At 41.3% G+C, this 24486-nt stretch overlaps 2 protein-coding genes across 2 annotated transcripts in view; both read left to right on the top strand.

The window, feature by feature from the left end:
- Positions 1–5746: 5746 nt before the first annotated feature.
- On the top strand, positions 5747–15572 carry LOC124285711 (uncharacterized transporter slc-17.2-like). Its single transcript, XM_046721987.1, has 9 exons — positions 5747–5827; positions 6419–6652; positions 7706–7793; positions 8641–8736; positions 9319–9443; positions 13138–13270; positions 13434–13584; positions 14170–14260; positions 15357–15572. The coding sequence occupies exons 1-9, from the start codon at positions 5747–5749 to the stop codon at positions 15570–15572; spliced, it is 1215 nt and encodes a 404-aa protein (XP_046577943.1).
- Positions 15573–20052: 4480 nt separating this feature from the next.
- LOC124285710 (apolipoprotein(a)-like) overlaps positions 20053–24486 on the top strand; it is a 36961-nt gene continuing 32527 nt past the window's right edge. Inside the window, exons 1-3 of the mRNA XM_046721986.1 lie at positions 20053–20113; positions 22929–23255; positions 24153–24318. Coding sequence (XP_046577942.1) covers positions 20053–20113; positions 22929–23255; positions 24153–24318 — 554 coding nt within the window. The remainder of the gene's footprint in view (positions 20114–22928; positions 23256–24152; positions 24319–24486) is intronic.

Raw genomic sequence — 24486 nt, 5'->3', positions numbered from 1 at the left:
TTAAAATATCCTTCAACTGCCTTTGTTTCCATTCTATCCTCCAAAAATGAAAATGTAATACCGTAACGTAATCTAGCGCTTTTTGTAAAACATGTTGTTATCCTTAGAAGCAATATCTTATCTGAATTGTAATTTCTTTTGTGAAATGTCTGTAACATGTGCTGTCTATATCTTTGTATTACTTGTATATGGGCCGGAGGCCTTAAGTACAATAAATATCTGTGACTTTGACTTTGAATCTAATAAAACTGGTTATTGTGATTGTTATCTGTGGCCTTCTTCCTGGCCAAAATTGTGACTTTTTTCAAGACTTATTTTCCAGTGGCTTTCTTTCCAATCAAATGCGTCGAAGCATAAAGGAGGACAGTAATTGTGATTACGGGTGTTGGGTGTGCTGTGATTATAGTAGTAACAGACATCTTCCATTATACCCTGCAATGCTACGTATACTTCTTCAAAAAAATGACAGTATCTGTAAAAGGAGGGACAGAGGTGAATATTGCGGTTTGATACCTCTTAATGACCAAACAGAATCTTGTACATTCGATATCCGAGAAAGAATCTGAGAGGTTTACAAGTTTGACTATTTTATATATGTTATCTTTGACAACCTTGACCTTTGAGATGTAGAACAATATGTGTTCGTATAAATACATCAATTTCTGGACGATGCGTATGAACCGTTATCAAATATATATTTGGAATCAGAAATCATGACTTTGACCTTCACAGTTGACAATGGTATGCTAGATGACGTTTCAAGTGGGAAGGACATCTATGCCCCGTTCCCTACACTGTGGAATTTACGAATAAAGCGATAAAATATCTACCCCCATCCTCCACCCACGTTTTAGTAAATGTGCACAATTCTGCGGCTTTCACAGTATGACAACCCATTTAATTTATGTGCTTGGAATCTCAAAAATAAATATCAGTTGGATGCGGTCAATGATGGCTCTACTTCACAGGTGTGGGTTGTGCTTTATATGGGGATTATTTACTTAATTGTTCATGATTGTATATGAAACTAAATTCCCCATCCACAAGCAACGGGAAAGTGTTTTGGGAGGAGGGCCATAAAACCATTTTAATAATAATAATAATAATTCCATGTTCTGAAGAAACATCTTCTAATATCGGAGGATATCATGAGTGTTTATGAATCAATACTAAATATGGTTGATACCAGGTGTTCGTGAAAAGGTGACTGAACACCGTCCCAGAGGTACCACCGGTCGTAAATATTAGTGGTGTGACGATTTATCGATACGCATCGATACATCGATCCATGGGCCGCCGATACAGTAAATCGATACAAAGTTTTACATTGTCGTATATCCCGATACGATACTTCAAATGGGCAACGATACATCGATGTTTCACTTTGAATATTGCCGAATCGCGATATCTGTCAAGAAAAGAAGAGTCACTTTTGTTTGATGATTAAAATATTGTTTACATATTTTCCCTTCAAAAGTAAACGTTTTCTCGGAAATTCTTGCGTCAAGAACTGTGTCAGACAGCGCTCACATGTTATTATCATTCACAAAGTCCGCGTAGAAACTTAATTATCTCGTTTCCGAATGAACATTGCAAAAGGCTGGCGGAATTTAACGAAATACTTTAAAATGGTTTTGTTTTGATATTCAGGTGTTTTATAGTTGGTGTTAGAATTAAGGATTTTAGTATCGTGATGAGTATCGTATCGTCACCCTTATATCGGGATTCGTATGGTATCGCAGCTTCAGTGCACGATACTTTGGCAATATATCGTCGTGACTAAAATTTTAGCATTGTGATGTATCGTATCGCATGATGTATGCAAATACCAGCACTAGTAAACATATGGCAAATCAAATGTTTACCGGAGAACACAGGAAGTCGAAGTAGGTCATTGCGCCGGATTTCTTATTTTTTGTGACGTCATCAGCATATGTGGCCAAAACGTCACACTGACTAATGCAGCACCTGACCAGGCATAATTTAATCAAATGAGTCAGCAGAAGAATCTAGCCACTAATGAACCATAACATTGACATACACTACACCAGTTGGGTTTTCCCCTATAAAAGAGCTTCTTACAGGAACGCCTAGTGTACTTTCACCGCTCACGCCTGAACCTTACGCCACGTTCCCGAACTTGATAATTCCTGCGGGACAAAATATTATATCTAGGTGCAAATTTGGTCTTGGTACATCCGGGGAAGAGAAAGGTAATTTGTAATTGATTTCAGCCTACTGTCTTATCATGCTACATCACACATAAAGACAAGAACATTTTTATTCGGTTACTAAAACGTTTGTTTCTAAAGCACTGTTGATATAACTGAAAAAAATCAAACCTGTTTAATACTTTAAATGCAAGTATAAGTTACATACAAATACGTCCATTATGCCTCAGGCGCCGCAATTCGCTGTGCAGAGTTGCGTCCCTTGGGTAGGAATACAGGTTCGAATCCAGCATTGCCCCGATTATGTTCGAAGTTTGTCAGCACCATATCCGTGTACGTGAGTTTCGCTAACGTGGTAAACGTAAACGCCACCATAACGCCGGGAGGATATGCCACATGACGCTGACACGCCATGACAAAACCTGAACGTTGTGGCGTTAAACCCAAATCAATCACTCACTCACTCTAACGAGTATTTGAGAGACGGCGGACAGATTCAGTGAACACCAGAATGCTAAAAGGTTTGCTTACGGTTCTAACCCGTGAAAGTCCGGGTTAGAATGTACCTTCAGTAACCCATGCTTGTCGTAAGAGGCGACTAACAGGATGGGGTGGTCAGGCTCGCTGACTTGATTGACACATGTCATCGGTTACCAGTTGTGCAGATGAATGCACATGCTGTTGATCACTGGCTTGTCTGGCCCAGACTCGATTATTTACAGACCGCCGACATATAGCTGGACTATTGCTGAGTGCGGCGTAAAACTAAACTCATTCACTCACTGCTTACTGTTCTTGTTCGCAGCTGCTCACAAGAAATTTGACGTAAAGGGCTACAAATCCAGTGTCCGTCTTAATCAGAGGTGAGCACCCTGATCTGAAACCACTCATTGATGGTAGATGACGTTTAAGATTTGGCTGCACAGTCTGTTGAATGGCATGTTTCTTTAGTCTACTAATTACTTCTGTATCAAGGTGCGGTGAAATGAGGTTTAACGTCGCACTTAAGAATATTTCGCTCATATGACGATGTGCATGTGTGTATGTGTAGGTGCGGCTGCTTGTACTAGCCCAGACTTTAGCTGGTTTCACAGTGCTAGCTCACTGAGATATTATGCCGCAGTTAAGCATGAATACTGACTGACTGAGGTTTGGTTTTACGCCGCTTTTAGCAACATTCCAGCAACATCACGGCGGGGGACACCAGAAATGGGCTTCACACATTGTACCCATGTGGGGATTCGAACCCGGGTCTTCAGCGTGACGAGCCAACGCTTTAACCATTAGGCTACCCCACCGCCCCTAAGCATGAATACCCCACTCAGACACATTATACTGACTCCGAGCCGACCAGTCCTTGTTGTACCTATTAATGCCGAGCGCCACGCAGGGACCAACAAGTACCATATTTTAACGCCTTTTGGTATCATTCGACCGGGGATCGAACCCGTGACTTTCCGCTGTCCGGGCGGACGCTCTAACCACTACACCACGGAGGCGGTCACTTCTATATCAAGAACAAGTACCGCTGAAACTAATAAAAGCATATAATATATATATATATACTCTCGTATTCTAAATATTGATATCTTGAGTGGTCGCTCTGTAATTGTGAGCCATGTCCAACTGTTACTGTGTGATGGTGGCCTTGTAACGGAAAATTCTCCATCATTTACATCCCAGAATATCCACAGTGTGCGAGGTGCCCAGTTTGAAAGGAACATCATGGACGCAAAGGACGCCGTTAACGGATCATGTGGAAAACAAAAAAGGTACTGACGACGACCATTCTCACAGTAAGTGATGTCATCTTTCCTCACCATTGGACCCGTGAAGATCCGGGTATATCTCCTCCCGTGAAGATCCGGGTAGAATTGATCTTCAGCAACCTATGTTTGTTGTAAGAGGCGACGAACGGGATCGGGTGGTCAGGCTCGCTGACTTGGTTGACATACGTCACGATGGCCTAGATCGATGTTTATACTGTTGATCACCAGATTGTCTGGTCCAGGCTCAGGTATTTTCAGACGAATAGCTGGAATATTGCTGAGTGCAGCGTTGACATACCTTTCTCGGAGTCAAACCCAGAAGCTTCTCTATCTTACTTATGATCATAAAAGTGTTTTCACAATCTTAGAACTATGATCGCTTTGTGTGAGCTGACCCAGTGACGTTGTAAAGTTGCAATGTATTCCAGTTGACTTAATGCATTAGGTATTCATCTTCACGTATATGGTCGATACCAGTCAAGCGCCCTTTACAACAGCAATCAAACTGCACATATCACTGTATTGTTGCTAATGTTTTTGCTTTTGACGTTATCAAAGTGTTTCGATGCTGTTCTGAAGGAACCATGAAACGTCACACACACGCACACACGCACGCACACACACACAATATTAGCACGTTCACAAATACAGTTGAACTTGATCCGATTGCACTAAACGCTTTTCTACTTATCAGCTTGAAGGACACTCAATAATTTGACATTGCAAGATGTCAGATGCTCTAACAAGTTGCAAATAAACACCTGTCAACAGTAATGTTTATACTTAATGTCTGACACAGAGCTGTGTTTTATGAAAAAATCCTATCATCAACAGAAGATTAGCGAACATTTTAACTTGTTGGACAAATGTTTCATATATTATCATTATATATATGTTCTCTTCAATCTTCATGATTATACTTTTATAGGATATTTATATAGTGCACTTATCCACGCAACTCGTACATGCTCAAGGCGCTGGTATTTTTTTTCTCGAACATTGGATGTCAATCTCAACGGCACATCGTTTAATCAGTATCAACTCCCTGGGGAGTATACACGACAAGTAGCCACTAGGCGCACCGAGTTATTGTGGCTTTATACTCTGAAAATTACAGTGCCATTGAGGAATACATAAATATACTTCCGAGATTATATTGTATTATAGTCGAATAACATGGTCGTCATATCACTCAGTGACAATGGTGTTGATTATTGTATGCTTAAGGTGAGGTGAGGTGAAATTGGTTTTAACGTCGTGCTTGAGAATATTTCGCTCATATGACGACGTGCATGCATGCGTGTGTATGTGTATGTGCGGCTGCTTGTACTAGCCCAGACTTAAGCTGGTTTTATAGTGCTAGCCCACTGAGATACCATGCCGCAGTGAAGCATGAATACCCCACCCAGACACATTATACTGACTCCGAGTCGACCAGTCCTTGTTGTACCCATTAATGCCGAGCGCCAGGCAGGGACCAACAAGTACCATATTTTAACGTCTTTTGATATGACGGGGTCGGGGATCGAACCCGCGACCTTCCGCTCTTGTATGCTTAAGACATCATACTAGTATTTACGTTTCACTCTTAAAAAGTAAGCTTTTGGTTGATTTTACCGCTTATTCTTTCCACACACACACGCCAAGGAAAGATTATAAATACATGTCAATCTGTATGGTGGAACTTGACATTCGTTTCAGAGTCCTCCTTCTTTTCACAAAGAATGCTATTGGCATTCATGGGGTGTTTCCCAAGGAATCATACTTGAAGCTAACAGGAGCAACTTGAGTGTGGCCATTGTGTGCATGGTAAACAACACAGAGAACAACATCAACAACACAGAGAACAACATCAACAACACCAAAACAACAGAACCAGTACCTGAGGTAAATAACTGCGTCATTGTGACGCTGTACTTGAGGTGTAGTGCGTCAGTGCGTCATTCATATAACACATTAACACATTTTGGCTGACCTTGAATGTAGTAAATGTGTCGATTACAAAATGAAAGCGCAATTATTTAATGAAATATAGAAAATAAAATATCAATTAATAGATGGGATTTCATTTATAAATCTTAAAAGTGTTTTGATTTTAAGTGATTTAATTGGCAATTTTGATTCCTGTGTTTAGAGGTTCACCATTATTGTTATTGAATGAACATTTTAATTGGTTGAATATCATGCAGAAGTGGATGTTCCTTTAGTTCAAGAAACAATAATTCTGAAATTATTTGTGACTTTGCCTTCGTTAAATTTCAATAAAGACTGTTTGTGCCAAACAACCTTTTCGTTCACCTGGATTTGACATTATTAAAAGGAGAATTCCCAAAACATCGAGTCAGGTAGCTGTAGAAATCGGTTAGTTTCGTAATAAAAATAAATATTGCCGTCGCAATTAATGCCCATACCTTAAAACAACTGTAGCCAATTTTTCAACTTGACTTTTTCAACATCTTATCTGCCTTTTTTTCTCAGACTGCTGAGTTTTTCTGGTCCAAAGCGGAACAGGCTGGACTCCTCAGTTCTTATTTCTATGGTTACTTCGTCACACAAATTCCATCTGGAATCTTGGCCAAGAAATATGGTGGGAAGAACGTCATGTTTATCGGGATGCTGATTGGTTCGATCAGCTCACTGCTTCTACCAATAGGCGCCCGGACGTCCATCTATATTGCCTATGTACTCCGAGTGCTTCTAGGGGTGTCCCAGGTATACATATACGCACACGCATGAACGCACGCCCCCCCCCCACACACACACGTGAAAGATAACATTGATGGAACACACAAGGAACCAAGCTGGAAGATAGAGTCATTTCGAATTTTAGAGACTATCTTTCTGTCTAGATGCCTCTGCACTATGTTTCCGAAGGCATAATTTCTTTCAATGACGAAGTCATAATGGTAAAAACTTCCTGGTTTGTAAATGAACATAGGTTAGTGCGCAGTACTATGGTAAACATCTCGGATTTTATGAATGAACATACACGTAGTCCACAATATTATGATACAAATATTGTGTTTATGAATGAACATAAGCTTGGTCCACAATAATATGGTACAAATCTTGTGTTTTATGAATGAACATAAGCTTGGTCCACAATAATATGGTACAAATCTTGTGTTTTATAAATGAACATAAGCTTGGTCCACAACAATATGGTACAAATCTTGTGTTTTATAAATGAACATAAGCTTGGTCCACAACAATATGGTACAAATCTTGTGTTTTATAAATGAACATAAGCTTGGTCCACAATAATATGGTACAAATCTTGTGTTTTATGAATGAACATAAGCTTGGTCCACAATAATATGGTACAAATCTTGTGTTTTATAAATGAACATTCACTTGGATGAACAATGATATTTGACGTTGTCCACAAGTGTTATAGACAACGTGTGATAATTCAACCATAGTATATTTAATCGTGACAACCATATACAATTTTAAGGTGTTGTAAAGGAAACTATTTTCTTAAGTTTAGAAAATGAGACAAACATACTATTCCAATGGAACAACTCGTGCCAGCGTTGTGTAATACAGGAGAAGATGCTGGGTAACTGGGTGGGATGGAGATGTTAAAACATTCTGGGAATTTGTTAAAAAAGCATAAAGTGAGTACATGATGTTACTGGTGTTACTCGGGCTGTTGCGTGTTCTTGCTTACATTCGTATACTCATGCTTATCGTAAATATGCCTTAACGGGCTGATACGCTGGCCGTCAAAGAACGTTAAGGTGATGGTCTCTGGTTCTCCAGGCGGTGTACTTCCCGGCGTCACAGGCAATGTGGGGTAGATGGGCGCCGCCCCTGGAGAGAACCAAACTAACAGCGATATGCTATTCAGGTAATGGTCAAATTTGTACTACTTTCAAGACAACTAGCCAAATTCTAAAGCATATGTCACCCTGTCAACTAAGAAAACAGTGTATGGAATGTATAATAGTAACTGAGAATGTACATTTACCTTCTTTTGTTTCTATAAAATGAGAAATGATATTTTATCTGATAATTTCATTTATTCAAATATTGCTAAATAACAGTCCCTGGCTTAGATATCGGAGTTTACATTCTATGTGGGGAAATCTTTATTTGGAGTAACTTCAAAATGTACTTCTCTTATTCGAACACAGACTTCTCGATCTGGTTCGTGTTAGAGATGATGAAATAATTTTGGCAATCCGATTTCAAATCTCTTTTCATCTTTGCTTGACACTACTGGAGATATTGCAATTCCTTGCCTCAGTCCTCTGTAGTGTCATGCAGGTCAACTACTGGTAATAACGTTACCTGGTCAAAGGTAAAGAACTCTTCAAAACAATGTTGAAATACATGTACGTATTGTTGTAAATGTTCTCCTTTGGCATTGGAGCCGTAAAAGACAGTCGAGGATAGAGTAGCAACATGACTCCAAACGATTGATCAGCCCATTCCTGAAACGCGGCTTGCTGTTCATTCAGGTGTGAGGGGCGGTGGGGTAGCCTTGTGGCTAAAACGTTCGCTCGACACGCCGAAGGCCCGGGTTCAATTCCCACATGGGTACGATGTGTGAAACCCATTTCTGGTGTCCCCCGCCGTGATATTGATTGAATGTTGCTAAAAGTGGCGTAAAACCAAACTCACTCACTCATTCGCGTGTTTATCTTTATTGACTGCGGAGTAAAACAACATTTAAGTTTTCTTCACCCTTCCAGGTACAATGTTTGGTGGTATAGCTACATTTGCCATATCAGGACTGCTGTGTGTTTATGGATTTGATAATGGATGGGGGTCAATGTTCTACATTACTGGTAAATTATTTGGCAATTAACTGTCCGTTAAATATACCCAACAAAATAAGTTAAGGACACCCAAATATTAAATATCTAAGAATTATTTGGATCATGATATGAACTATTAAATATTTTAATATTGAAAATTGGAATGTCCTTATCTCTTTTTGTTGAGCATACTTAATTGTGTTTTTTTTTTATATAATTCAAGTAAAACAGAAACACCGAATCTGAACACCCGTGCTCTACCATGGACTTATTTGAAATGGAAAAGTTACCCTGCAGACGCCTTACATTCCTAACTGTTGAAACGTCGGGATATATTCAAACGAGATTGTTTAGTTCGGGAAGTGTAACAGGATTTCACTGTAATTTTATACTGTGTCAAGTATTTACAAGAATATGCCTTTCTCCTTCTCGATGTTCGCGTTGTTGATCACTGGATTGTCTGGTCCAGACTCGATTATTTACACACCGCCACCATATAGCTGGTATAGTGCTAAGAGCGGAGTAAAACTAAACTCACTCACTCATTCTAATGAGATCATACCGATAAGGTATTGATGGTTGGTCTGACCAATATCTGACCCATATCTGCAGGTGCTATATCGGTGTTCTGGTGCTTGTTGTGGTATTATACGGTGGCCAGCTCACCAGCACAGCATCCACGCATCTCCACAGCGGAGAAAAACTACATCATCAACAGCATCGGAGACACAGGACAGGTACTGGAACATATATATCTGTATTCTTGAGGCCATTTATACCATTACACTTAAATTTAATGGACTGAGATTGTTAGTAAAATCCGAATAGACTCGATTATTTACAAACCGCCACCCCATAGCTAAAACATTGGTGAGAGCGGCGTTACACTACAAGGCAACAAGAGTCAGAAAACAAAATTATGATTCCGAAAGGTTAGCAAAGTATCTCTGAAACTTCATTGCAGGGGCGTTGGGGTAGCCTAGTGGTTAAAGCGTTCGCTCGTCACGCCGAACACCCGGGTTCGATTCCCCACATGGGTATAATGTGTGAAGTCCATTTCTGGTGTCCCCCGCCGTGATATTGCTGAAACATTGCTAAAAGCGGCATATAAACTAATCTCTCTCACTCACTCAATTAATTGCAAGTGTTACTGACGGACGACACCAGTGAGGCAGGATATGCTCACCATCTGGTATCAACACTTGGGCTAGTTATCGATATAGATCATAGTCATCGATAACCGTTAACTAAATATCGATCGATTTTCAATAAATATCGGAGAAGAAACTTTAAGCGAAAACGTCAAAAATGTCTGAAAGAAATGAATATATTTCACATCACATGTGAGCGGTGACATGTTTTTGCATTGATTACTAAACAAACAGTGTCCTGAACATAATTTCGAAGCAGACCATGTTTTATGTTGTATGAGAAACTTAAAACTTGTTTCTGTCAGAAAATATTATCGATAACTTACTTTTCATCTCCATAATGATGAATATTTATTCCTATTTCCAATTATTGATCATTTCAGCTAGCCCTAATAAACACTATTTGTTAGTCACTCATGTACACTTCCTCTTAATATAGTCGGAATCAACTCGTATGAATACTAAAGCATTCTGTAGCTTTTACTGAAAACAAAAACCTGTTATTAATAAATGTTCCATGTTTTCATTTCCCCCATCTTCTAAATGTCTATCAAAGAAGTCATTGTTTTGACGTCGTCGTGTCTAAAGTTCAAATGTGTAAAACTTGCTTTCAAATTTTCAGTGTAATTCCTACGTGTTTCTTCACATTTCAGGTTTCTTTCTTATACATACGAATACCCTTTCCTTATTTCTTTAAATCAAGAAAGTAGTTTACAAATATTTTCGTTTCTATACAGAAACATCGAACACCGTTGAAAGCCATGATGACGTCATCGGCATCTTGGGCGTTTATTACTGGACACGGATGTGTTAACTGGATAATATACACCATGACAACTAACATCCCTATATATCTTAAAGAAGTGTTGGACTTCAGCATTGAGGAGGTATGTGTGTTTGCGCTTTACCTAGTATTATATTTCCCTCGTGACCGTAAACACCCGGGTAAGAACTGGCCTCAGCGTCCCAAACTTGTCACCTTATCACGTGGGGGCGGCGGGGTAACTTTGTGGTTAAAGCGTTTGCTCGTAACGCCGAAGACCCGGGATCGATTCCCCACATGGGTATAATGTGTGGAGCCCATTCTGGTGTCCTGCGCCGTGATATTGTGATACAGCTTGTACAAAACAGAGTTGCCAGGATCATTACCAGGACCAAATGTCAGGAACACATCACCCCTATGCTTTGGTCCCAGGAAAGAGGTGATTACAAATACAAAATTCTTTGCATCACCTACTCAACCCTCTATGACATCAATTCACCAGCTTACCTCAAAGACATCATCGTGTCTTGAGGTCTGAGAAGAGAGGCAGCCTGAAAATCCCAGCAACATAAACATCTCTGCCAGTTGAACTGAGTTCAGTATCTTCCCTGGAAGCACCTAGGAGCCAACTAAAAGCTCATCTTTTCCTAGCTACCTACTGGTTTCTTCTCTATACTGCACAGCGCAACTGAGCAGCAATGGTTGGACATTAGGGGCTTAAACAAATGCATTATTATTTTTTACAGATTGAGATAAACATGCAGCAGAGAGGGTTCAGGTTATCCTGGCACAGTCAGCACACCTCAGAGCCCTTGCCCCATCCACACGCAGCCCAGACAGCGAATGGGACTTCTCCCAGGAAACGCTGCCCAGTTGAACCCACCAAGAATTTTCCGGAGAATATGTAGACTTCCCAACACTGCAGCCTTCTGCATTACCCAGAGTGTCAGAAGGGCTGTGCTCCCGGTGGAGAACCCGGGCACTCTCCTGATCTGCGCCGAGATCAGGAGGTACCAAACCAAGGGCACCGAGAACAATAGGTAGTCTGACGATAGTGTGCTTGAGATGCAAACGAGACATTTCAAAGGCGAGGTCTGCATATTTAGCCAATCACGGTGCTGTCAAAAAGGACAGAAAATTCAATGATATAAATAAATTCATTGGCTTTATCAAAGTGGACAAGATCAGGTTTGTTGGCTGGAATTCTTCTGAGGCTGGGCCTATTCCACAGAAGTTTGAAAGCAGCATTTTCTATGACATGTTCAGGGTCGTACCAAGGATGGACCTCGGATTCAAAGCCACAGGCATGGCGGAGAAGATAGTAAAGGAAACGAGCCATGCCATCATGTCGTTTAAGATATGTTGTTTGTGCCAAAGAAGGGCATCTCTGTAAATTCATTGCACAATCGACATTTCATGCAAATATTTTCTTTAAGAATCACATGTAGGCGATTTCGAGTGGGAAGTGACTGGTCTTGGACAGCAAAAAGAAAGCCCACAGTTTCACATTTAAGACCAGGCGAAGGAGTCGGTTGTTCTGTTCCACACACTGCATGTACACACGATGCAGTGGTTTCTCAGAAAGCTTCTCCACAAATGACCGACTCTGGGCAGACATGGTGAATGACTTCACCTGGTTTACAACCATCACTGCACCGTCCAACAGTACATCACCGTCAACAAAATCAACCTCAAATTTGAGATTCTGTCCAACAACCTTGGCACGCTTAAAATAGCTTTGGAATTTCTTGCTTCCATCATGACATGCGTCACCAAAGGGCCATCCTATAAATAAATATATGCAAAAGTACACAATAAAAATTCTATTCGGGGACAAGCCGAACAGCGACTCGTGTCCCTCTGGGAGGATTCCATATTGGCGTATAGACTCCTCTATTTCTGTTTAATTCCAACAGTGATAAACATTACTGAAAATTGCTGTGTTTAAAAAATATTAACGTGTTTTAAAAAATGATAATGAATTTTTTTCCGAATTCATATGAATACGCTGAAAAAGATGCGAAGGACTGAGCCTACACCTAACTCAAATATGCCCAGTGAAATGAAATGTGTGTACCATGTTTAACTGTAAAGTTGATTAGTTATATGGAGGTATATTGTTGTGAAACTGTCAGCTGTTGATAATTACATTACCTAAAAATGTTTAAAAGAGCACGTGAAATCTACACCCCGGAAACTTGTCAAAGAAAATACTTCATTGGAAACATGACAGCCGTTATGTAAACAAACGCACGTGCGTGCCTTTGAATAGCTAACGTTTTATGGTCCTATCCTAAGAAAAGCTTCAAGATAGATTTTCTAAACAATGACATAATGCCAAAAGCGATTTAAGTACTTTAAAAACTATTTTTATCAAATTACCCTAATCCCTACGCGGGTTCTGATTGGATTTTAGTATTTTCGCACGTAACATGTATCGGGAGAGGGACGAGTCTTCTTAAAGATTGCGGAAAGGGGCGTGACGAATGCAATGAATAGCTGGTACTCTCCTTCCAGAACGGACTTCTGTCTTCTGTCGCCTTTGCCAGCCAGACAGTGTCCGGAATGGTCACTGGTCAGGTAGCCGACTACCTCCGGTCAAGGAAATACCTCAGTACTACGGCAACCCGGAGGATCTTCCAGACAGTATGTAAGTTGTGGTCAAAATGAAATATTCATACCTTCTTACACACTCAGATGCTGACTTCATTATCGACTTTAAATGAGGAAATCAAAATATTTTTTATGATTAAGTTCGTTGATATTTGTTTTCACAATGTGAGAATCATATTGTCCCTTTGTTGTATCTTCAGCGTTTATAGGAACAGGTGCGTTTCTGATAGGAGCAGGGTTTGTGGACGAGGAACATCGATATTACGCCGTTGCCATGATAACAATAGCACTGTGGTTTCTAGGAATGTCATCTGCTGGGTACATTGTCAACAGTGTCGACTTCGCTCCAAGGTAAGCAAGCTCAACGTGGGGTGATTTCAATTTTGCTATCTGATACAGCACTACATACGTGTATGGTTTTAGCATACAGCGAAACAATATTAACGAAGTTGATCTGTAGTTGGTAGTCGCCGCGCTAAGATCGCTTTGTGGTATCGAGCCCAGAGAGTATTTAGTATATATGGATGTATTCAAATAATCTTACTGAGCGGCGGAAGGCAATCAATCATTAATCCGTACAATTATTTTATTAGTTTAAGATATGTTAAATTCGGGGAGCTTTTTAAGATCAATAAAATAAGTATTTATTTTTTAAAATTAGTATAAGTAAATGTCGATACAATGCCCTTTCAACCCTTTCAATAATACAGCTAACATGCACTTGAATTATTTGCGAAAAAGCAGGTATTAGAAATAGGTAAATAAGAAACAGATTTGTGAAAGTATTAATCAGGTCTTTGAGAAAGAAACACCGATCTGAATATCCATCTGCTTGGTGAGCTGAGCATCGTGGCATAAATTCGATTGTTCATATATCACGGATTCTTCAAATGAATGATATTTAACTTGAATATCGATACCGATTATCTGTTCCAGACATGCTGGCATACTGTTCGGCATTTCCAACTCTGTAGCAACAATACCGGGGACGATAGCACCTCTCCTTGCAGGCGCCCTTACGCCAAATGTAAGTATAAGTGAGGGATTGTATACTACTCGAAAAAAGTTAAAGCCAAATAACTCCGTGTTCTGGCATTGAACTTATGCCATATTGAATGGTATATATACTGGATAGTTGGGATATTTATGCATAAAGTGAAGTGAGTGAATGTTATTTGATGCCGCAGCCGGCGGTAGTCCAGCTACATTCAGCTGTAAATATTTCAAGACAGGACCAGGAAAATCAGTGGTTTATGAGCCAACAACCAATCAAACACATCAAAGAGACAGGTCTGCTTTGTTATGACACAAATAGCTTTATGACCAACTGTTCAGACAAGAAATCCTTGTTGGTTTGCGAGTGTATGATTTCTGAAGACGGGTTCTAGAAAGCAAATGCAAAACTGTATTTTGACCCACTTTTGACCATACGTGAACTGATGCCGACTTCGCTTGACACAGCTGAGCTATTCCTCGTTTTCTTTGATACAGCTGAGCTATTCCTCGTTTCCCTTGATGCAGCTGAGCCATTCCTCGTTTTTCTTGATACAGCTGAGCTATTCCTCGTTTCCCTTGATACAGCTGAGCTATTCCTCGTTTCCCTTGATACAGCTGGGCTATTCCTCGGGTTTTTTATACAGCTGAGTTATTCCTCGTTTCCCTTGATACAGCTGAGCTATTCCTCGTTTTTTTTATACAGCTGAGCTATTCCTCGTTTCCCTTGATACAGCTGAGCTATTCCTCGTTTCCCTTGATACAGCTGAGCTATTCCTCGTTCCCCTTGATACAGCTGAGCTATTCCTCGTTTCCCTTGATACAGCTGAGCTATTCCTCGTTTACCTTGATACAGCTGTGCTATTCCCCGTTGATCCATTCCTGATTTTCCTTGACACAGTTAATCTGCTACTGACTACCGTTATATAGTTGAAACTTTACGTCATAACAGATGAAAAGCCGTGTTGCCTTTAAAGTGGACAGATAACGCCATAATGAAATTTTTATCAATTCTGCCAATATACATAAATACTCAGTGCCATTTAGAAGATGTACATGTCCTTCATTACACGATAACATAAGATTCCTGTATAAGGTACAGCTCACACGTTCTGTTCTCCTGTTCACAGAAAACCCAGGAAGAATGGCGGAACATGTTTTACGTGTGTGGGGGGTTCTGCCTACTGGGGGCGGTGGTTTTCGGCACCCTGGCCCAGGGGGAGCTGCAGCCGTGGGCGGTGGACAACGTGGAGATAATTGTGGAGGAGGGGAAGGACGTCACCGATGTGTCCGGCAAAACTAGTGATGCACAAAATGTCAGCCTTAACGTTGAATATCACAAATAAATTCTGACTTAGTTTCAAAGTGAAGCATTGTTATCAATGTATTTGAAGGACCGGAAACCTTTCCAACAAGCACATTATCACTCATGAGCACAACACCACCCATTCGTCCCATAAGATTAAAGACTTCAGGTGGTGCTGTTAATAACAATGTCGACCATTTCGCGGTGAACACATTTCATTAGCTCTGGAATACCTGGTGTCATCACTTTTTTTCAATGGTCCATTCATACCATTTTCAGTTATTTTACTATTTATAGGAAATGGTTTTTGAGGCCCCGTAAAGATCCGGGTTAGAATTGGTCTTCAGCAATCCATGCTTGTCGTAAGAGGCGAATAATGGGATCGCTGAATGGGCTGACTCGTTGGACTGACACATGTCATTGGTTCCCAGTTGTGTAGATTGATGCTGATGCTGTGTATCACTGGATTGTCTGGTTCAGACTCGATGATTATTTATGGCTGGAAGACTGCTGAGTTGGGCGTTAAACAACAAACCTATCAACTGTTTTTGAGGGTAGTCAAGAGTGGGTATTTGTTTGCACTTATGTTTTATATTTGCTCAGATGTGACAGCGTCTCATTTTTGTTTTCTGAGTAATTAAAACGATTAAAGCGTCGCTTGTCAAAACTCATTTCTTTATAAGTGTACTACCCCGTCGCCGAAATACCTTAGTTGTGCGTGCAACATTAAATAAAGCAAATAACTACTACTACCTTACTCCAAACGACACATCCCTTCGTCATTGATAATTGGGCTGTTCCATTATTCTACAGGGCAAAACATCATTTCCCACGCTGCCTACAATATTTTTGTTGGCAGTTTGGGATGAAGGCAGTATGGGACCTAACCCTGAGGACACGTGTTCGATTCCCCACCTGAGTACAATTCCTGGTGTCACACGTCGTGATGTTGCTGGAATATTGGAAAATCGCCGTAATTGCGTACTCAATCAAACCATAAAGATCCACGTTGAAATTGACCTTCAGCAATCCTCGCTTGTCGTGATCGATGCTCATGATATGAATCACTGGATTGTCTGTTCCAGATTCGATTAAATACAGCATATCTTAATATGAGTGAGTGCGGCGTAAACAACAAACACACATACTCATGCACTCCCGATTTCTCAAAGCAGTGACGTCAAGTGGTAAGGCTCGGAGACTTTGCTGATCATCGTGGAGCACGACGTGGGACCTTGCTCATTACAAGAATCACTGGTTTGTCTGGTCCAGATTATTCATTTCGTTTTAGTGCGCAGTCGCTCTACGAGTACGTTGATCGTTGTTCACAAGATCTATCATTGGATTGTCTGGTCTAGATTTAGACTTCGCTGTTGTTCCCCGACGTGCAGTGAGGACGTCAATCGTTGTTCACAATATCTATCACTGGATTGTCAGGTCTGACTTTAGGGACAAATCTCTTTCCGGATAATGGAAGAGGCGCTCGTAAAACCGCCATCAAGCGCAGCCAGAACAACCTCCTCACACAGCCCTATAGCAGGAAATTCAATGGCTGTTCTGTGTTCATAAGAAACACAAACTAGAGGTATAATCCTGGTTGGTATCTCCGCGTTTCTCTTTTTTCTGATAATATTTGGAAACAATGCTGGACAGAAACAACTTCCTTGTTGCACACAAGGAAATACAAATACCCTTTACTGCTTTAATAATTATATCAACCAAATGCATATTGATTGTTGGTTTATGATTGTCTGGTCCAGACTAGAGTATTTATATACCACCGCTATGTAGCTGGAATATTGCTGAGTTCAGCGCTAAATAACAACTAAACCAAAATCGAACCAGAGCAGCGCAGTGCAGCATAGCAGATTTAACGATTCACAGTTCATCACAACAAAACATTGCAACGCCCAGAAAACTACAACGAATACAACGCCGTTCACTGTCCGTTACAAGCACACGGTTCTCGCTCTGTAGTAGGTGTGTAGTAGGGCCATGTAGAACATGAATAACGGGACAGGAGGTCGTTTTACACACCGACCGAATACTGCCAGTCATAAGCCGTGTTTACCTCACACGACCAGAATCTGGGGCAATGTTTTTCACAGTTATTCATGACTTCAATACGTTGACCATTTACGTCCATGAGTGCACAATGATGTTTACGTTGAATACTCTTTGGAGTCGTTCAAAAAGTACAAATTGAACCGTTTCATTGAGAGCAGACCTAATGTGTGTAAAAGCCACCATTTATAATAAACGCATATAACATACGATAAACGCAATATCATCATTACGCTGTGGCCCATAGGGGTTCCCACAACGTCATGGTGGCCCAGAGGTTAAATCGTTACTGCGTTACTTGTCACACCGAAACTCCGAGTTCGGTTCCCTAAAATGTGTGAAGCCCATTTCTGGTGTTTCCCGCTGTGATACTGATGGTATATGCTGAAAGAGGTATGCTTGTATTAATACATTAGACTGACTGACTGACTGAGTTTGGTTTTACGCCGTTTTTAGCAATATTCCAAAACCGTCACAGTGGGGGACACAAGAAATGGGCTTTACACATTTTAGGGAACCGAACCCGGAGTTTCGGTTTAACATGTAACGCTATAACCACTGGGCCACCATGAAGTTGTGGGAACTCCTGTGGGTCACAGCGTAAAGATGATATTGCGTTGTACCCATGTGGGGATTCGAACCCGGGTCTTCGGCGTGACGAGCGAACGCTTTAACCACTAGACTACCCCACCTCCCCTTAATACATTAGAGCCTTGATGATTGAGGACATCTTCAGATGAGAGCATCTTCGAATAATGGACAGTGTACACAATTATGCATGGCAATGGACATCTCACACGCATCATATTGCTTCACAAGACATCACAATGTCTCAACAATGCACAATAACCCATATAGACACACAAGGCAAAACAAGCATAAACCACGGCCTAACACAACACAATAATCACACTCCAGACTTTGAGGTACTATAAGCCTCATCTGTATACTTAATCTTATGTGTTATGGTGTCCTTCGACCGCAGAGATATTTCCGCATCACAAGTACCAGCATGGTCAGTCTTCGACTGGAACCCCTTGTTGTTTTGGTCAGTGACTGATAAAGGTGAATGGTCTGTCTTGAGTCGAGGCCCCGTAAATATTGACAGTTCGTGTTGTGTCGAACATACACAGTAAAATACGCGTATAACGAAATGACGGATATAACGAGCTGCCATAGGCCCCTGTATTTTACTGAATATTTTAGCATAAAGAACTACGGTTATTATGAACTCGTTTATATAGAAATGACATATATAACTAACTTCCATAGGCCCCAGTATTTTACTGAATATTTTAGCATAAAGAACTACGGTTATTATGAACTCGTTTATATAGAAATGACATATATAACTAACTGTCATAGTAGGCCGTGGTCTATTACTGAATATTATAGTAGAGATGAGTATAAAGAACTACGGTTATAACGAACTCGTTTATGACGAATGACGGATATAACTAACTGTCAGAGGCCCCGGTATGTTACTGAATATTTTAGTGGAGATGAGTATAAAGAACTACGGTTATAACGAACTTATTCTTTCGAGAATCACAATCAAATAGTTCGGTAAAAGGAGCGCGTATCCAACTTGTGGCACTTGTCACAAACAAGTTCCATGAATAAACCAATGAAAACATGGTACAAAACATTACGGTTATCTGATTCGATTAGCATGTCGAACTTGTTTGGAGGTGACGTAATTCTATTCCATATGATGACGTCATTGTTTGACCAACCCAAGGGCAAACAACTGATCACGAATTTAGATGTAGTTATAATCATTAGAACACATATTTTTCATCTTAATAACGACAATAAACATAACGTTGCTTGTCAAGGCTCGGAAAATCTAACCACTCTGCAAAGATTATTTTTTTTAATTATACTATAATATTTAATACCTGGTTAGAGATATCCTTATTTCCACATAAGAGACCCACTTTGGCCTTGGCGGTTTATAAGAGCTAATCTGTGGGAACTCTTTTCACCTTAGAAGAATTTAGATTGCTGATGTATAGGCAATCGATCAAATCGTCAAAACGCTACCCTTACCATCAGCATAGTTCAATATTTCACCAATCACTTCAATATGTCATTCCATTTATCGATATTTATCATCCTCTATGTTAACAATTGTACAATTACAGTACAAATAGACGTGTGTTGTATAGCGGTTGTATAGTAGTTGTATGGTAGGTGACGTGTCGGTCATAGCTCAGGGGCAATAAAGGTTTCCTCTTTTCAATGCTGGCCTTCACACGTCATGAAGCATTCGCTCAGAAATCCCTGCATGCATAATGTAGCTACTACACTCAAGTCAACAGATTATATGGCGCCCCGTCTACCTAGTCCTACACGACCCTTCCTGTAATGAATAATCTACAGGTCTGAGAACGGAACATGCATCAGTTTTCGGGAAAATAGTACACAGTCTTCGGTCAGTAGTGTCACTGAAGATGGGGTTAGGCAAGGATGTCGTACTGCTGCTGATGATGTTGACGACGACATCTGCACAAGGTGAGTAAAGTAACCGTGAGCGTTGATCCATGCCTTTTTCACAAGGCAAATACAGAAACTACGTTTGCCCCAGGTATATATTAGTGTTGCCAAATATTAAGCAGGTTATACACAATGTGCATTGAAAGTAGAAATGAATGATGTTATTTCTTGAGCGAGGGAAGCGTTGGCTCGTCACGCCGAAGACCCGGGTTCGATTCCACACATGGGCACAATGTGTTAAGCCCATTTTCTGGTGTCCCCCGCCGTGATATTGCTGGAATATTGCTAAAAGCGGCGTAAAACTAAACTCAGTTAGTCAGTCAGTCTTGAGCGAGGGTATTTTACACAATACGTTATATATGCATTAAGGAGAAACGAGGTAATGTTGTTTATAATGTTATAGTTTATTTGATTAACCAATTGCATTTAAAAACCTCTGATATGCAGTCAAACACTCTTCTTAGGTATCTCACGTTCTTAGAAAATATGAGGCGTTGGGGTAGCCTAGTGGTTAAAGCGTTCGCTCGTCACGCCGAAGACCCGGGTTCGATTCCCCACATGAGTACAATGTGTGAAGCCCATGTCTGATGTCCCCTGCCGTGATATTGCAGGAATATTGCTAAAAGAGGCGTAAAACCCATGTCAAAATGTACACATAGAAAATGTAAATGGTATGAATGAAATTTCGTAAATATTTTGTTATCATGAAGATATTCCATACAATAAAGAGTAGACAAAGACAAGTGGATAAGGTACTACATTCTTGCTGATCTATCTTTGCGTGGATGTATCCAACAGCTGACATCTTTACCTGGTCAGCTTGTTGACGCGGTTAACCTGTTGGCCATGTGGACAAGGCATCCGACACTCGGCCAGAACGTTCGTGTTTGTATCCCATCACGGAACTCGGATATCTTGAGATCTTGCCTGTGCACCTTTATTCGTGAATGGGGGCGGTGGGGTAATCAAATGTTTAAAGCGTTCGCTCGTCACGCCGAAGGCCCGGGTTCGATTCCCCACATGAGTACAGTGTGTAGAGCCCGTTTCTGGTGTCCCCCGCCGTGATATTGCTGGCACATTGCTAAAAGCGGCGTAAAACCCAACTCACCCACTAACTCATTTGCTCGTGCATATAAATAGTTCTTTGTTTGGCGGAACTAAATACACGTTCGCGTGTTTCTCATAAACTATCAACCAGGATATAGGGTGATTTGTTACTTCATCAGTTTCTTCCCCGCAATGGTACACACTGCAAGGTAAATGCACTTGAGTTCAAAGGAGAGTGACACAAAGCATTTACTGCGGTGTAATATTGTCCAATCAGATACATGACATACACTAAATACCAAAAGAAACGTTACCCTCCTGCCTTAGTGACGGAGGTACCTATCTTCAGCTGGCGTTGTGAGTGAGTGAGTGAATATGGTTTTACGCCGCTTTTAGCAATATTCCAGCAATATCACGGCGGGGGACACCAGAAATGGGCTTCACATTTTGTACCCACGTTGGGAATCGAACCCGGGTCTTCGGCGTGACGAGCGAACGCTTTAACCACTAGGCTACCCCACCGCCCCAGCTGGCGTTGTGATGCGTGGACGTCCCCTACTTGGTCTGTCGACGGTGACCCTAGTCTGACTGAAGCCCTGAATAAGTATTATAACCGTGATACGGTGGCACCCGAGGGCGTTGGAAACAGCATTGTATGTCTGATCTGCACTATCCCAATGGCTCTTTCTCTCTCTTCAGCTGTTACGCGTGGCATATTTCTCATACTTGTGTATCATATCATATTTTCTAGGCTGTCGTCATACCCTATAGAATCATTCTACATGTGAAATGGATGCAAATACTGCTTGAATATTGCTGCGTTTTGGCGATAAATATTGCTATGTGTACACAGAAAATGGAAAAATGTTACTTTGCAAGCAAACATGTTAACAAAGATAATTTAAGATGTTCCTTAACACTTTTTCACAACACCAAAGACACGTTTTAAAAGACTGGAAACATTTTGGACACTAGTGTTCGGCCTAACACTTCTGGTTATCGAAGCACCTTCACTCATGAAAATGGTCTGTCAATAATCGAGTCTGGACCAGACAGTCCATTGACAACCCGAGCTTCGATCTACGAAATTGAGATACGATGACATTATTATTATTATAGGATATTTATATAGCGCACATATCCACGCACTAGTGCATGCTCAAGGCACTGGTATTTTTCCCCTCGATCATTGGATGTCAATCTCAACGACGCATCGTGTTATCAAATCTCAACTCTCTGGGGAGTATACAACTCTTGCAGCCACTAGGCGCACCGAGTTATTGTGGCTTTCATCCTAACGAGGTACCCATTCACAGCTGGGTGGACTGGGACACATAGTCACAGTACTTTGTCCATGTTCACTGCACGTTGCTGTACCCGCAACTAGGTGTTTGCACGTATTCATGTGGCCACCATCTGGTCAAATACCAACGGATTCGTGGGTTCTTTTAAGTGCACAGGGTTGTGTACTGTACACTAGGGGTTGTGACAACACTGAGAGAGTCTGCACACAAAGTTGACTCCAAGGTTTTTACACCCGGTCACAGGTGGGCTCGATCCCGACACCTCAACCTCGCTGGATCACTAGCCTGGCGCCTTAGTCAGCCCGCCCACCAAGCCCCATGCAACAACCAAGTCTGGCTATTCATTTAGACACCTCTTACGACAAGCATAGTCGCCTCTTGTAATAAGCATAATTGATCAAAATCAATCCTATACCATCTACAAGTTAAAGTCTTATCCTGTTGTTTTACCCTGTTGTTTTATCCTGTTGTTTTACCCCCAGGTACGACAGACTGCTACATCATTCAAGACGGCACTGCTGTCTACAGTGGAACTACGGCCGTCGATGAGTTCGGCAGAGAATGTCAGAAGTGGGTAGACCAGTCCCCAATCCCACACCCGTACACCTCCACCTCCTTCGACATCACCAACGGAGCAGCTGGCCCCGGCATAGTCGCCGCTAACAACTACTGCCGTGATCCTTCAGGAGGGGCGTCTCAGCCAGCGGGCTTCTTATGGTGCTACATAGCCGACGGCAGCGCTATCTGGTCAAGATGTGGGGTTCCTCTGTGTCCCCCCGTCACACCCTCCCCCATCCCGGGGGCACCAGGTAGGATTTCACTATAAGTGATGAGTGAGTGGTGTGTATCCTTTTTATTTACCTCCTGTATTATGGCAACATGGCACCAGAAAACGGTCAAAACGGTTTTAAAGTCGACTCACTCACTTACTCTTGTTTAAGACGTGCAATTCATAATGAAGTCATTTGCCTGGGCCACTAAACTTAAAAAGGGAGTGGTTACAGATCACCAGTATAACCTCTGGACTGTTGGAAAACAAGTTTGCCATACTTTTGAACGTAGATACTATCGAGAAGGAGTTGACTGGAGCGGAACGTTTTATTTATATGACATGTTTGTAGGTTTACGAAGTACATGCATCTGATTTCTCCAGTGCATGCTATCTGAACTCTCCTCCCTGCTAGAGGAGAACGCAAGTTAGCTCCCTGCGTAAAGGGAAAGGGGGATTTACCCATCCCTTTACCCTTTACATATCACTGGTATTACCCCATAAAGATCCGGGTTGGAACTGTCTTCAGCAAACTGGGATTGTCAAAGGTGGCAGGGATCGGGTCAGGCGTGCTGTCATGTCTTGGTTGATGTCTGTCATGGTTTCCATAATGCGCTGATTGCACAGAGAAACAAAATAATAAACAAAACAAACACTAAATGAATTAATAAATGAAATATATGAAATCATTTCACAATTCTAAAAAACAAACAACAGCATGGCTGATTCAGCCAATCAAGAACAAATCTGTAAGGACATGAAACTGTAATTCGCTAATTGAAGTCCAACTGATTGGATGTGGCCCGAATCCCTAGGACCATAAGAACATCAACCGCAAATGAATATCTCCGTTTACACAAATATGTATTGTTGTGATCTGCAGTTTATTGTTAGTATGTTTTGTTTAATATATATGCATAATATTTCTTTTTTGTAGATCCCCCCGAGTGTTTCACGTTGCAGGGCAACACCGCCGTGTACAGCGGCACAACGGCCGTGACCCGCACCGGGAAGCCTTGTCAGACATGGCAAAGCACACACCCTATCCCCCACTCCTACCTCTCCAGCCACTTCGACGTCACCAACGGTGCTGCCGGAATGGGGTACGGCGGTGCCGGAAACTACTGTCGTGATCCTTCAGCCAGTAGCGCTGGAGCTGCCGGCTTTCTTTGGTGTTATGTCTCCGATGGAACCGCGATTTGGGATTTGTGTGACATTCCTAACTGCGCTTTGACAACAACAACTACTACAACCACGACAACTACTACTCC

The sequence above is a fragment of the Haliotis rubra genome, unplaced genomic scaffold (assembly GCF_003918875.1).
Source record: "Haliotis rubra isolate DU_JTF1 unplaced genomic scaffold, ASM391887v1 Scf367, whole genome shotgun sequence".
In the NCBI taxonomy this organism is placed as follows: domain Eukaryota; kingdom Metazoa; phylum Mollusca; class Gastropoda; order Lepetellida; family Haliotidae; genus Haliotis; species Haliotis rubra.
This window is presented reverse-complemented; position numbering and strand designations above follow the sequence as displayed.

What these genes read in the sequence shown, in the direction of transcription:
- LOC124285711 (XM_046721987.1), top strand. Translation starts at nt 5,747, where the DNA reads ATGGTAAACAACACAGAGAACAACATCAACAACACAGAGAACAACATC. An exon ending in GCATCGGAGACACAGGACAG is followed by an intron (nt 9,444 to 13,137) that starts GTACTGGAACAT and finishes CTCTCCTTCCAG; the next exon opens with AACGGACTTCTGTCTTCTGT. An exon ending in AGTGTCGACTTCGCTCCAAG is followed by an intron (nt 13,585 to 14,169) that starts GTAAGCAAGCTC and finishes TATCTGTTCCAG; the next exon opens with ACATGCTGGCATACTGTTCG.